At 42.5% G+C, this 13,229-nt stretch overlaps 1 protein-coding gene and 1 gene segment (V, D, J or C); both read right to left on the minus strand.

Annotated features, from left to right (window-relative positions):
- The window catches only part of LOC308120236 (M1-specific T cell receptor beta chain-like), a 44,606-nt gene that overhangs the window by 15,378 nt on the left and 15,999 nt on the right, over positions 1-13,229 (minus strand). The window contains exons 1-2 of one of the 5 annotated variants that reach the window (XM_080480713.1): positions 3,338-3,998; positions 2,794-3,107 (exon numbers count right to left, since the gene is read on the minus strand). The exons of the other annotated variants lie outside the window; for them this stretch is intronic. Of the exons in view, the coding sequence (XP_080336839.1) occupies positions 2,794-3,107; positions 3,338-3,965 (942 nt within the window). The 5' untranslated portion in view covers positions 3,966-3,998. Of the gene's footprint in view, positions 1-2,793; positions 3,108-3,337; positions 3,999-13,229 lie in introns of those variants that run through there. 5 annotated transcript variants of the gene reach the window in all.
- LOC308120239 (Ig kappa chain V region BS-5-like) lies at positions 11,368-11,943 on the minus strand. The segment is given in 2 exons: positions 11,835-11,943; positions 11,368-11,763 (listed from the first exon to the last, which is right to left on the minus strand).

A 13,229-nucleotide genomic window follows, 5' to 3' on the forward strand; every position in this document is an offset into this window, starting at 1 on the left:
TTTTTTAAATTGTTGTTTGTTGGATTGAAGTTTGAAACTTCAGTTTTTTCACCACAAAAGATCCATTCAGCAGTAATTCTGCTCTTTGCTTCAACACGGTCATATTCTGTCTTTAACTGCTTCTTCTTTCTCTTTATCCTCACGCGCCGCCATTTTTACTCCTGCTACTTACTTTTATGTTTACTGCAGACACGTTTAGATATTATTTGTTATTCATGTACGTATTTCAATGTAAAAGCTTAAACTTGGGAGTTTTGTGACATTAGTGAATTGAATATCGACTCGCCTAGTTTTAATACATTTAAAAAAAAAAAAAAAGTTATACCCTTAAACCCCCCCCCCCCCCCCCCCCCCCCCGGGAAAAAGATAAGATTAAAGATCAAACAGTAACAATAAACAGAAAATATCATTTGCAAATCAGTACTTTCCTTTTTTTTTTTTTTACATAAGTTAAAAGTAAAAACTCAACTGTTTACAAAGTATAAAAGTACACAAATACCAAACAAATAATACATTCTCAGCCTCAATGATACAGAACCTTTTGTAAAGCAACTTTTAATTCTATTTTTAAGCGGTGGCCCACCACACGCCTAACGAAAGGTCACGATTCATCTCCTATCTGAGTTTCTAGTTATTTAATGATAAAAGTGATTGGACTTTATGTGAAACACTTTGAGGCCGAGCTGCTAAAGTTTTGTATGAAGAAAGTGCAAACGTCATGTTGTGTGCACACGGAGAAGCTGGAAGTTGGTCTCAGATGCATAAAATAGGAGAACGTCTCAACACTTTTCTGTCTTTAATGTTTAAAGGTGATTTGAATCATTTGAGCCGAGGCGCTGCCGTTGTTGAGACTTTTCCTCCGCCGGCAAATTCAAACTTAATTTGATTTCCTCACTCAGCATCGGACCCATTTAAAAAAAAAAAAAGAAAGAAAAAAGATAAATAATTGCACGTGAATGGAATTGTCTGTTGGTGTCTGCCCTCAGTGTGGCTGTTCTTCTTGTGGTTCTTTGCCAGTGTGAGTCAGGTGTCAGGAAACGCCGCCAGCCTCTCTGGCTCGCTGTTTTTGTCACAGTCCTGACGTCTGCCGCCGCACCGTGCAGACTGGCAGCGCACAGATAAACGGCCTCGTCTCCCTCCTCCGTGCTGGAAATCGTCAGAGACGTCTGCCTCTCGTTAACCTTCGCTGCTCGGTATCGACCCATGGAGGATTGAGGGTAGTCGGCCATGCCCGCCACCACCAACGCCACCAGCTGGAAGCCCCCCCCCCCCGGCTGCTTGTACCAGTACACGTACTGATGCTCGCTCTGGTTCTGGTAGCAGGTCATCTCCGCCAAGCCGTTGTGAGGAGAGAGGATGTGTGGAGGCCACTGGGTGATCAGGACACACCGACAAACACCTGGAGCAGAGGGGAGCAAGCACCTTCCAGTAATCAGATTACTGCAGACCGTGGTTCTGTCTTTGAGGAAAGTTTACCTGCAGCGCAGAAGAGGAAGACGGTGAAGCTGCTGATGTGTGGAGTCATTTTGTCTGCAGAGGCAGGAGGCGATGTCGTTATGTCGAGATCTGAGAGGAGGAAGTGACGTCGCTTCACCTGCAGGACGCCTCTTCTGATCAATTTCCTCATTTCTTCTAAATCTGAATTATTAATAGGGTCAAACTCATTTTAGTTCAGGAGCCACATTCGGTCTATTTTCATCCAGAGTTGGCCTGGAGCGCCGCATCGTGTAATAACGGTTCAAAAATGTAATAATGTGATAAATTATCTACTAATATGTAATAACGCCGCATTTTGGAATAAAATTCTTGGACGCATTATGTTAGCATTAAGTTAGTCAGTTAGTTTTTATTTTAGTTGCATTCATACAAATCAGCAAACGGGAACATTATTACATAAAAATGAAGCGATCGTCTCCCATCAAAGGACCACAAACAAAGACTGGTAATCAAATACAAAACTAAATGACAGTTTGAGTTAGAAATCACTTTTTGGATAATAAGTAAACATCAAATTGACAATTCACAACATAAACTTAATTAATTAAAGATTATTTTACATCTTAAACTCTTTTTGAAAACAGAGAATTCCACCTTTTCACTTCATCCTTAAGTCCATTCCACAACCTCGCTCCCAACACTGACACGCGACTATATGGAACATTTTTTCTGACTTTACAGGTTTCAAACATTAACAAACCTCTTAGATTATAAATTGCCTTTCTTTGGAAAAGGCACTCTTTGAACACCATGTGGAATGATGTATTATTCATCACACGAAACGTCATTTCTAAAGGTTTTACTTCATGATCCGTGTGATGAATGATAATTAAGAAAGTTGTGTTTTCCCTTCGTTTACACGACGACGGAATCGGAACGTTTCATCCAAACGCAACCAAAGTTCAGCGTTTTCGCCTGAAACCGTCGTGGTGTAAACGGGGCCTAAACGACCCGTCGGTGTGAACTTGTGTGTGTTTCTTTGTGTGTTTCCTCTCTCTCACCATCGCGTGCTGGGAGTGTTTCCAGTTCTCTTTTACCCTATCTGGGATAACGACTGGATGTATGTTGGTTAGACTGGTTAGACATAAATCTAATATTGTGTCAATAAGTCATTTTTTTTTAACAGGATTCTTTATTCTTAATTATTAAGCCTCTAATTTAACCTTTCTCTGAAGATGCAAAAACAACAAGACAACCACAACCAGGTGCTTGATTTCTCCTCTGATCAAAACCACCGACGATACGACGACATGAGGGGTTTTTGTAAAGTTCACGTGGGATTCTCTGTCGGTGTGCTTCTCTCGCTGCACAGTAATAAACTGCATTGTCTTCCACTCCTTTCACCTGAACACCCAGAGAGCCCTTCTTTTTTCCGTCTCCCGTCAAATCTCCGGCAATGGTGAAGTTATCTTTGTACCCCTCCTCCAGGACGGGGTCTGCGTAGTATAAATATCCGATGAGCTTCATGGCCGAGTCTCCGGGTGAGCGCTGGTACCAGAGCATCACCCTGTAGTCCTGTTTCTCGTGGCTGCAGAACATCGGCACCTCGGCGTCGGGTCGCACGATCAAATCAGGGGGAGACTGGTCGACTTTCACACTCAAACACACACCTGGACGGAGAAAGGAAAAACTCAGGTTTGGTGATTGTTTCAGGGAAGTGTGTGTGTGTGTGTGTGTGTGTGTGTGTGTGTGTGTGTGTGTGTGTGTGTGTGTGTGTGTGTGTGTGTGTGTGTGTGTGTGTGTGTGTGTGTGTGTGTGTGTGTGTGTGTGTGTGTGTGTGTGTGTGTGTGTGTGTGTGTGTGTGTGTGTGTGTGTGTGTGTGTGTGTGTGTGTGTGTTACCTGACAGGCAGCAGAAAACCATCAGTGGAATCATGTCGACTTTCCTGGCGGAGAGCTCTGCAGTTTGCTGAGGTTTGAGAAGGGGAAGTGAAGTGACTGCGGGAGCGAGGAGGGCGTGTTCAGAGTTTTTGCACGAAGAATCGGGCGTCTCTCGTCGCCGTGCGTAGCTGGCGGCACAGTAATACACTGCAGTGTGTTCGGCCTTCAGGTCCACCACAAACAGGGAGATATTCTTTGCCGTTTCGCCGCTCAGGTCGCCGCTGAAATTGAAATGTGTCTGAAACGACTCCTCGTACTCTTTGGCGCCGTAATTCACGTGTCCGATGCGCTTCAGGGCTGGAGCCCCCGGGGATCTCTGGTACCACTGCATGTAGGTGTAGTCTGTTTTTCCATGGCTGCAGACCAGCTGGACGTCGTCTCCAGGATTCCGGAGGACGTCCGGAGGAGTTTGGGTGATTTCAACTCCGAGGCAAACACCTGGAACCAAAGAAGACGAGTTAACGGGATAGAAAAGAGCCGTTAAAGGGGATTTAACGTTTTTTTTAAGTGGATTACCAGTCAGCCAGGAGAGAACAAACCAGGTCCACATGTTGACTTCCTGCACGCAGAAGGCAGATTGACTCTTCATCACACCCTCCTCCGTCACCTTCCTCCTCCTCAGCAGTTCATCAAGCAAGTGAACAATATAGGTCCTTATTTCCTCCCAAACTGAAAAGTATGAAAATGTTCACGCTTCTCAGGAATTGGAAAATCGTCTCAGGAAAAATACAAGACGCCCAAAATGTACTTGATTAAAATGCAATTTAAACTAGGAAAACTGACAGTTGTGAGTACTTTCAGTGCAAAGTATTAGTTACGTGAGGCTCGTGGGCAAAAACAAAGCAAGAGGCTCCAGTCTGGACAAACCGCCAGGAAACTGTCACAATTTCAAAGAAAACATAGGTTTTATTATTTTGTCTTAACAATTATGTTAATAGTCGTGGACACAGCACAAGACTGAGACCTGAGATAGTAGTGATGCTACCGTGAAAGATAACAAACTAAGGTTAACCTTAAAGCCATGCTGGCAGGGTGAGTTTGTAAAAACACATAATTTAACAGCTATAGGAGAGGATTTTTGGACATTTCACTGTTTTTTACATAAAAAGAAAATTGGCTTTATGTTGAGATCGAACAGAATTTCCATAATCATGTATTTTATAACTAAGGAAAAAAACATTCAAAATTTAAATTTAAAGGTTATTATAGGCTTATTTTACCACACACCAGGATACTATGATTGATACTGACTCAGACATATGTGACAACAGGACAGCATCTTATATATTTTATTAAGAGACATTTTAGTAGAAATTAAATATTTGTGATTTTACTTTACTTTCTACACATTGCATGAAAGATAAATGTTGGCTGGATCAGGGTTAAGGGTAGAAAAGTCTTTAAAAAGTCTCATGCTATTTGTAGTTTCCAGGTTTTTGAATGACTTCTTATGAGGGGTTGATTCTGCTGAAGTTGATGTTCACTTGAGGAGGATTTCTGACGTTTCACTGCCACCTACTGGTTAAAGCGAAGTATAAAAACAACAACAACAACAAAAGAAACAGCCTTATTGTACTGATAGCTGCGCCTCTCACACCACTGTGCTGCTGACGGCACAGAAATACACGCCGCTGTCCTCGGGCTGCAGGAGCTTCACGGTGAGTCTCCCGCTCTCCATGCTGCTCTTAGTGGCCGAATATTTCACCCGCGCGATCAAACTCCCGAAGTCGGGCTTGACTCCGAAAGCCGTGAAGACGATGAGGGTGATGCCGTGGCCCGGCTGCTGTTTGAACCAGTACATCTGGTTGTGGCTGTGATCTCAGGTGTGTCTGCAGTGCAGCACTGCATGTGTGGAGGAATAACTCCAGCTGATCTCGGGGCTTTGGATCACATCCCTGCAGTGAGCTGGCAGAGAAAAATCCAAGTTGAAAACCTGGTAGAAAACGGATATAATCCCATGTATTGTTAAGAAAATGTTGTTGTACCTCGAAGAAACAGCAGCAGCAGTACGTAAGGAGGCGGTTTGTGTGGGATCATGGTGATGTGGTGCCATCAGATCAGATGCAGTCAGACAGACTCAGCTCTTCATTTAATGAGAGGAGGCAGGCGCCAGTGTGGACCACCCATTTAACCTAAAGGTCGTTCACACACACACACACACACACACACACACACACACACACACACACACACACACACACACACACACACACACACACACACACACACACACACACACACACACACACACACACACACACACACACACACACACACACACACACACACACTCACACACTGCAACTACATCTGGTTGCAAACTATCACTACGAAGCCGTAGATACTTTATTAGGTAAACAAAGATTCAATAGAAAATTTAAAAATACTAAATTCAACCTGAGATAAGACCACAAATATACAGATTATAGATTACAAATGTGAGACTCCTGTGACTCTGACCGAGAGCGAAGACACGACTGATAATGTAAGAAGACAACAGAGGCAGGATATAACTGGATTGTTTTAACAATGAAATGTTGATTAACAGACACAAAGAAGCAGTAAACTGCAGTTTAATATGTTATTAATGCTAAATTGTGGGAAGGGAGCATTGATTTACAGTTATATCAATTTTCTATTTCAAGAGTTATTAGTGATAAATTGTTTTAAGATGATTTTATTGAAGGGGACATTTTCCCAGACTGTGTGGCGCCCCCTGGAGGTCACAGCATCCTCAGTGTTTGCCTATATTGCCTAATGGGCTCGAGTTGCTATGCTAAAATGCTTCCTACTTTTCTAGTATTTTCTCCTCGGCCCTTAAGAAGTATTCAACATACAGAGCGGGTACTGAGCCTGTGGTTCTAACCAGAGGAGGAAGTGTTCTCAGTACAGCTGCACGGCGGCGTGAGCGCTGATCCACACTGTGGCGGGAGGTTTTTGTGCTGAGCGGCGGTTCCATGCAGCACTGTGTTGACTGGCTGCGCAGAAATAAACGGCGCTGCTTTCCAGCGCCAGTTCTTCCACTGTCAAATCACAATCCTGTCCTTTGTTGGCGTTGCCCTCGATCTTCACCTTCACGCCGACCTCCACGTTGGAGGAGGTTGCAAACATGTACCCCAGGAGCTGCAGCGGTCCGCCAGCCGGCTGCTTGTACCAGAGGATCCGGTCGTAGCTGTCGATGTTGTGCGAGCAGCGGATTTTGGCGGTTTGTCCAGGCTGTCGGTGCATGTCGGGAGGAAGCTGGTGCACTTGGTCGCTGAGAGAGGAACCTGTGTGGAGAGAATATGAATATAAAAAATTAAATCTACTGATATAACTTCATTTGAATATATAAATTATTACCTGAGACGAGAAAAGAGTTCAAAACAACGCAGAGAAATAATTTGATCATTTTGTGGTTTTTTGTGTGAATTAAGCTCCTGAAAGTGTTTCTGCCGTGAAAGAAGCTTCCTGCCTTCTGATTAAACCTCCTCGCTAGTGAAGTGGGCGGAGCCAGGTTTTTTCACTACAGTATTATTTCAGCTGTTTAACATACATTTAGGCTCCGTTTACAAGTGAAAACACAAAACATTTGTTGCGTTTTGGGTGTCCGTTTACATGGAGCCACTAAAAACGCAATTAAAAAAATATAAATAAATGCTTTGACTCTGTCTCCATGGCAACGGCGGGAAATGCAACTTTCCTTGAAGCGCTGTTACGGTGCATGCCCACCACGACCATAGTAAGAAGTAGTTCTGCTCAGTAGAGACAATCACAACAAAGTTTCCTCCATGGTGTCATGACTCCCAGTCTATTTTCTCCTGGACTTGGTACTTTTATTTTGACAGTCGTCGGAATAACAATCCAACTTCCTGGTCTGTCCACTGGAATGCCCCGGTCCTTCCATTGTTAATGTTTAGAGAGTGTTGTTCTCTGCTGCGTGTGATTTCATTACAAAAACCACCAGCAGTGCCAACTTGTGGCCCAACATGCTATTACTACATAGTTTTAGCGTTTTTGGCCGTTTCCATGGAAACACATTGTTTTTGACACGGAAATGAATGACTGATGCGCTTTTATTTTGAAACATTGTGTAAACGGGGCCAAACTCTACAGCAATTCATCAACTTTACTCTCCTTAAAGGAGTTAAGGAGTTTCACTTCTATGTAATTTTTTATTGTCATTTGCAATAATAATAATTATAATAATAATAATAATAATAATAAATGAGAAGAAGGAGGAGAAGAAGTAATACTGGGTACTTCATAATAAATTGAATGAAACTTAAAAAAAGAATACAATAAATACACTTATACACTGACACATGCAAGTAAACGTTAATATAATTTAACCCATTTAAGACTATGAAAATCAATAATAAAGTAATTATCATTGAATTAAAAGTAAAGAATTTTACTAAAAAAATGGATGAATAAATGAATGATTGAGGCCAAAGAAATCCCAAAAATTATGCTGAAAGATGTTTGGATTGGATGAACACACACAGTACTTTTCTAGTATTTTCTCCTCGGCCCTTAAGAAGTATTCAACATACAGAGCGGGTACTGAGCCTGTGGTTCTAACCAGAGGAGGAAGTGTTCTCAGTACAGCTGCACGGCGGCGTGAGCGCTGATCCACACTGTGGCGGGAGGTTTTTGTGCTGAGCGGCGGTTCCATGCAGCACTGTGTTGACTGGCTGCGCAGAAATAAACGGCGCTGCTTTCCAGCGCCAGTTCTTCCACTGTCAAATCACAATCCTGGCCTTTGTTGGCGTTGCCCTCGATCTTCACCTTCACGCCGACCTCCACGTTGGAGGAGGTTGCTAACATGTACCCCAGGAGCTGCAGCGGTCCGCCAGCCGGCTGCTTGTACCAGAGGATCTGGTTGTAGCTGTCGATGTTGTGCGAGCAGCGGATTTTGGCGGTTTGTCCAGGCTGTCGGTGCATGTCGGGAGGAAGCTGGTGCACTTGGTCGCTGAGAGAGGAACCTGTGTGGAGAGAATATGAATATAAAAAATTAAATCTACTGATATAACTTCATTTGAATATAAATTATTACCTGAGACGAGAAAAGAGTTCAAAACAACACAGAGAAATAATTTGATCATTTTGTGTGTTTTTTTTGTGAGTGAATTAAGCTCCTGAAAGTGTTTCTGCTGTGAAAGAAGCTTCCTGCCTTCTGATTAAACCTCCTCGCTAGTGAAGTGGGCGGAGCCAGGTTTTTTCACTACAGTATTATTTCAGCTGTTTAACATACATTTAGGCTCCGTTTACAAGTGAAAACATAAAATATTTGTTGCGTTTTGGGTGTCCGTTTACATGGAGCCACTGAAAACACAATTTAAAAAAAAATAAATAAATGCTTTGACTCCGTCTCCATGGCAACGGTGGGAAATGCAACTTTCCTTGAAGCGCTGTTACGGTGCATGCCCACAACGACCATAGTAAGAAGTAGTTCTGCTCAGTAGAGACAATCACAACAAAGTTTCCTCCATGGTGTCATGACTCCCAGTCTATTTTCTCCTGGACTTGGTACTTTTATTTTGACAGTCATCGGAATAACAATCCAACTTCCTGGTCTGTCCACTGGAATGCCCCGGTCCTTCCATTGTTAATGTTTAGAGAGTGTTGTTCTCTGCTGCGTGTGATTTCATTACAAAAACCACCAGCAGTGCCAACTTGTGGCCCAACATGCTATTACTACATAGTTTTAGCGTTTTTGGCCGTTTCCATGGAAACACATTGTTTTTGACACGGAAATGAATGACTGATGCGCTTTTATTTTGAAACATTGTGTAAACGGGGCCAAACTCTACAGCAATTCATCAACTTTACTCTCCTTTAAGGAGTTAAGGAGTTTCACTTCTATGTAATTTTTTATTGTCATTTGCAATAATAATAATTATAATAATAATAATAATAATAATAAATGAGAAGAAGGAGGAGAAGAAGTAATACTGGGTACTTCATAATAAATTGAATGAAACTTAAAAAAAGAATACAATAAATACACTTATACACTGACACATGCAAGTAAACGTTAATATAATTTAACCCATTTAAGACTATGAAAATCAATAATAAAGTAATTATCATTGAATTAAAAGTAAAGAATTTTACTAAAAAAATGGATGAATAAATGAATGATTGAGGCCAAAGAAATCCCAAAAATTATGCTGAAAGATGTTTGGATTGGATGAACACACACAGTACTTTTCTAGTATTTTCTCCTCGGCCCTTAAGAAGTATTCAACATACAGAGCGGGTACTGAGCCTGTGGTTCTAACCAGAGGAGGAAGTGTTCTCAGTACAGCTGCACGGCGGCGTGAGCGCTGATCCACACTGTGGCGGGAGGTTTTTGTGCTGAGCGGCGGTTCCATGCAGCACTGTGTTGACTGGCTGCGCAGAAATAAACGGCGCTGCTTTCCAGCTCCAGTTCTTCCACTGTCAAATCACAATCCTGGCCTTTGTTGGCGTTGCCCTCGATCTTCACCTTCACGCCGACCTCCACGTTGGAGGAGGTTACAAACATGTACCCCAGGAGCTGCAGCGGTCCGCCAGCCGGCTGCTTGTACCAGAGGATCACGTCGTAGCTGTCGCTGCTGTGCGAGCAGCGGATTTTGGCGGTTTGTCCAGGCTGTCGGTGCATGTCGGGAGGAAGCTGGTGCACTTGGTCGCTGAGAGAGGAACCTGTGTGGAGAGAATATGAATATAAAAAATTAAATCTACTGATATAACTTCATTTGAATATATAAATTATTACCTGAGACGAGAAAAGAGTTCAAAACAACACAGAGAAATAATTTGATCATTTTGTGGTTTTTTGTGTGAATTAAGCTCCTGAAAGTGTTTCTGCCGTGAAAGAAGCTTCCTGCCTTCTGATTAAACCTCCTCGGTAGTGAAGTGGGCGGAGCCAGGTTTTTTCACTACAGTATTATTTCAGCTGTTTAACATACATTTAGGCTCCGTTTACAAGTGAAAACACAAAACATTTGTTGCGTTTTGGGTGTCCGTTTACATGGAGCCACTAAAAACGCAATTAAAAAAATATAAATAAATGCTTTGACTCTGTCTCCATGGCAACGGCGGGAAATGCAACTTTCCTTGAAGCGCTGTTACGGTGCATGCCCACCACGACCATAGTAAGAAGTAGTTCTGCTCAGTAGAGACAATCACAACAAAGTTTCCTCCATGGTGTCATGACTCCCAGTCTATTTTCTCCTGGACTTGGTACTTTTATTTTGACAGTCATCAGAATAACAATCCAACTTCCTGGTCTGTCCACTGGAATGCCCCGGTCCTTCCATTGTTAATGTTTAGAGAGTGTTGTTCTCTGCTGCGTGTGATTTCATTACAAAAACCACCAGCAGTGCCAACTTGTGGCCCAACATGCTATTACTACATAGTTTGAGCGTTTTTGGCCGTTTCCATGGAAACATATTGTTTTTGACACGAAAATGAATGACTGATGCGCTTTTATTTTGAAACATTGTGTAAACGGGGCCAAACTCTACAGCAATTCATCAACTTTACTCTCCTTAAAGGAGTTAAGGAGTTTCACTTCTATGTAATTTTTTATTGTCATTTTTAATAATAATAATAATAATAATAATAATAATTATAATAATAATAATATTAATATATGAGAAGAAGGAGGAGAAGAAGTAATACTGGGTACTTCATAATAAATTGACTGAAACTTAAAAAAAGAATACAATAAATACACTTATACACTGACACATGCAAGTAAACGTTAATATAATTTAACCCTTTTAAGACTATGAAAATCAATAATAAAGAAAGTAATTATCACTGAATTAAAAGTAAAGAATTTTACTAAAAAAAATGGATGAATAAATGAATGATTGAGGCCAAAGAAATCCCAAAAATTATGCTGAAAGATGTTTGGATTGGATGAACACACACAGTACTTTTCTAGTATTTTCCCCTCGGCCCTTAAGAAGTATTCAACATACAGAGCGGGTACTGAGCCTGTGGTTCTAACCAGAGGAGGAAGTGTTCTCAGTACAGCTGCACGGCGGCGTGAGCGCTGATCCACACTGTGGCGGGAGGTTTTTGTGCTGAGCGGCGGTTCCATGCAGCACTGTGTTGACTGGCTGCGCAGAAATAAACGGCGCTGCTTTCCAGCTCCAGTTCTTCCACTGTCAAATCACAATCCTGGCCTTTGTTGGCGTTGCCCTCGATCTTCACCTTCACGCCGACCTCCACGTTGGAGGAGGTTGCTAACATGTACCCCAGGAGCTGCAGCGGTCCGCCAGCCGGCTGCTTGTACCAGAGGATCATGTTGTAGCTGTCGATGCTGTGCGAGCAGCGGATTTTGGCGGTTTGTCCAGGCTGTCGGTGCATGTCGGGAGGAAGCTGGTGCACTTGGTCGCTGAGAGAGGAACCTGTGTGGAGAGAATATGAATATAAAAAATTTAATCTACTGATATAACTTCATTTGAATATAAATTATTACCTGAGACCAGAAAAGAGTTCAAAACAACGCAGAGAAATAATTTGATCATTTTGTGGTTTTTTGTGTGAATTAAGCTCCTGAAAGTGTTTCTGCTGTGAAAGAAGGTTTGATGTCATTTCCTGCTCATCATTTTGTGTTTAATCTCTTTCTAATCCCTCCCTGAACCTGAGGAGGGCGGCGCCGTATAGCAGTCATCTCGTTTTGCACCGTGACGACAGTAATTCTGCCCCCTTAAGAAAGAAATCCAAACTGACTATTGCTATTATTCATGTTGATGATGTTTCGGCCTCCACAGCACCCTGTTTAACTCCACCTCAGACCATGGAGTTCCACAGGGTTCTGTGTTTGGACCCGTACTTTTCCCGTTATACTGCTTCCCGTAGGGAATACTATCAGGAAACATTCCGTTAACTTTCACTGTTATGCTGATGATGCACAAATCTATTTAGAAGCATGTTTTGAAGGCATAAAAGCCTTGGTGAGCTGTAATTTGATCCTTCTGGACTCTGGAAATAATTATATTTCACCCAAAACATCTGAGAGAGAAATTATCTAAAGATATAGTAACACTAGATGGTTTTAGCTCCACTAGAACACTGCAGTATATAGACGTGTGTGTTTGTTTGGTTGTATGATTTATTAAAACATTCATCCCCTCTGCTCCACAGTACAGGGAAGACTCTTCAAAAGGTGTGTTGAGGTTTTGTGTAGTGATGATCACTGATATGAAGCACTGTGGTAACTTGCTGCACAGAAGTACGTTGCGCTGCTGTTCACGCTGAGCTCTTCGATCGTTAACGTGCAGTTCTGGCCTTTGTTTGCGCTCCCGGCCAGCTTCACTCCAGACTGTGGGAACCCGGTGTTTGCTGACATGTATCCCAGGAACTGCAGGCGTCTGTTTGACTGCTTGTACCACAAGAACACGTCGTAGTTCAGCTTGTCTATGGCGTGTGAACACTGGATTCTGGCCGTTTCTCCTCGTGACCCGAGGATGTCGGCAGGCCTCTGATGGACCTGGTCACTGAGTGTCGTGCCTGTATTGAAAGTTTGAACATAAACACACAGGTTAGGACACTTTAAAATGGTAAATCTAGTCTACATATTAAAAAAAATAAAATAATCACCTGCAACCAGAATGATATTTGCAGTCATGTAGAGTACTGTGATCACCATGTTGTGTTCCATGACTGAGTCTAGAAACTCCACGGTCATCGCTGTGTTTTGCTGAAAGTCCTCCCATTCAGGAGGAGGAGGCGTCACGGTGGTTCAGTGGTTCGTACTCATACCTCCAACCAAGAAAACTCAAGTATGAGTGCGAGCAAAGGCCATTCTGTGAGTTTGTGTTGTGAAGCTTTCTTCCCTACACCGCCCAAATACATGGTTTGTAGTTTAATT

This window comes from Lipophrys pholis (genome assembly GCF_963383615.2).
Source record: "Lipophrys pholis genome assembly, chromosome: 14".
NCBI classification, from domain to species: domain Eukaryota; kingdom Metazoa; phylum Chordata; class Actinopteri; order Blenniiformes; family Blenniidae; genus Lipophrys; species Lipophrys pholis.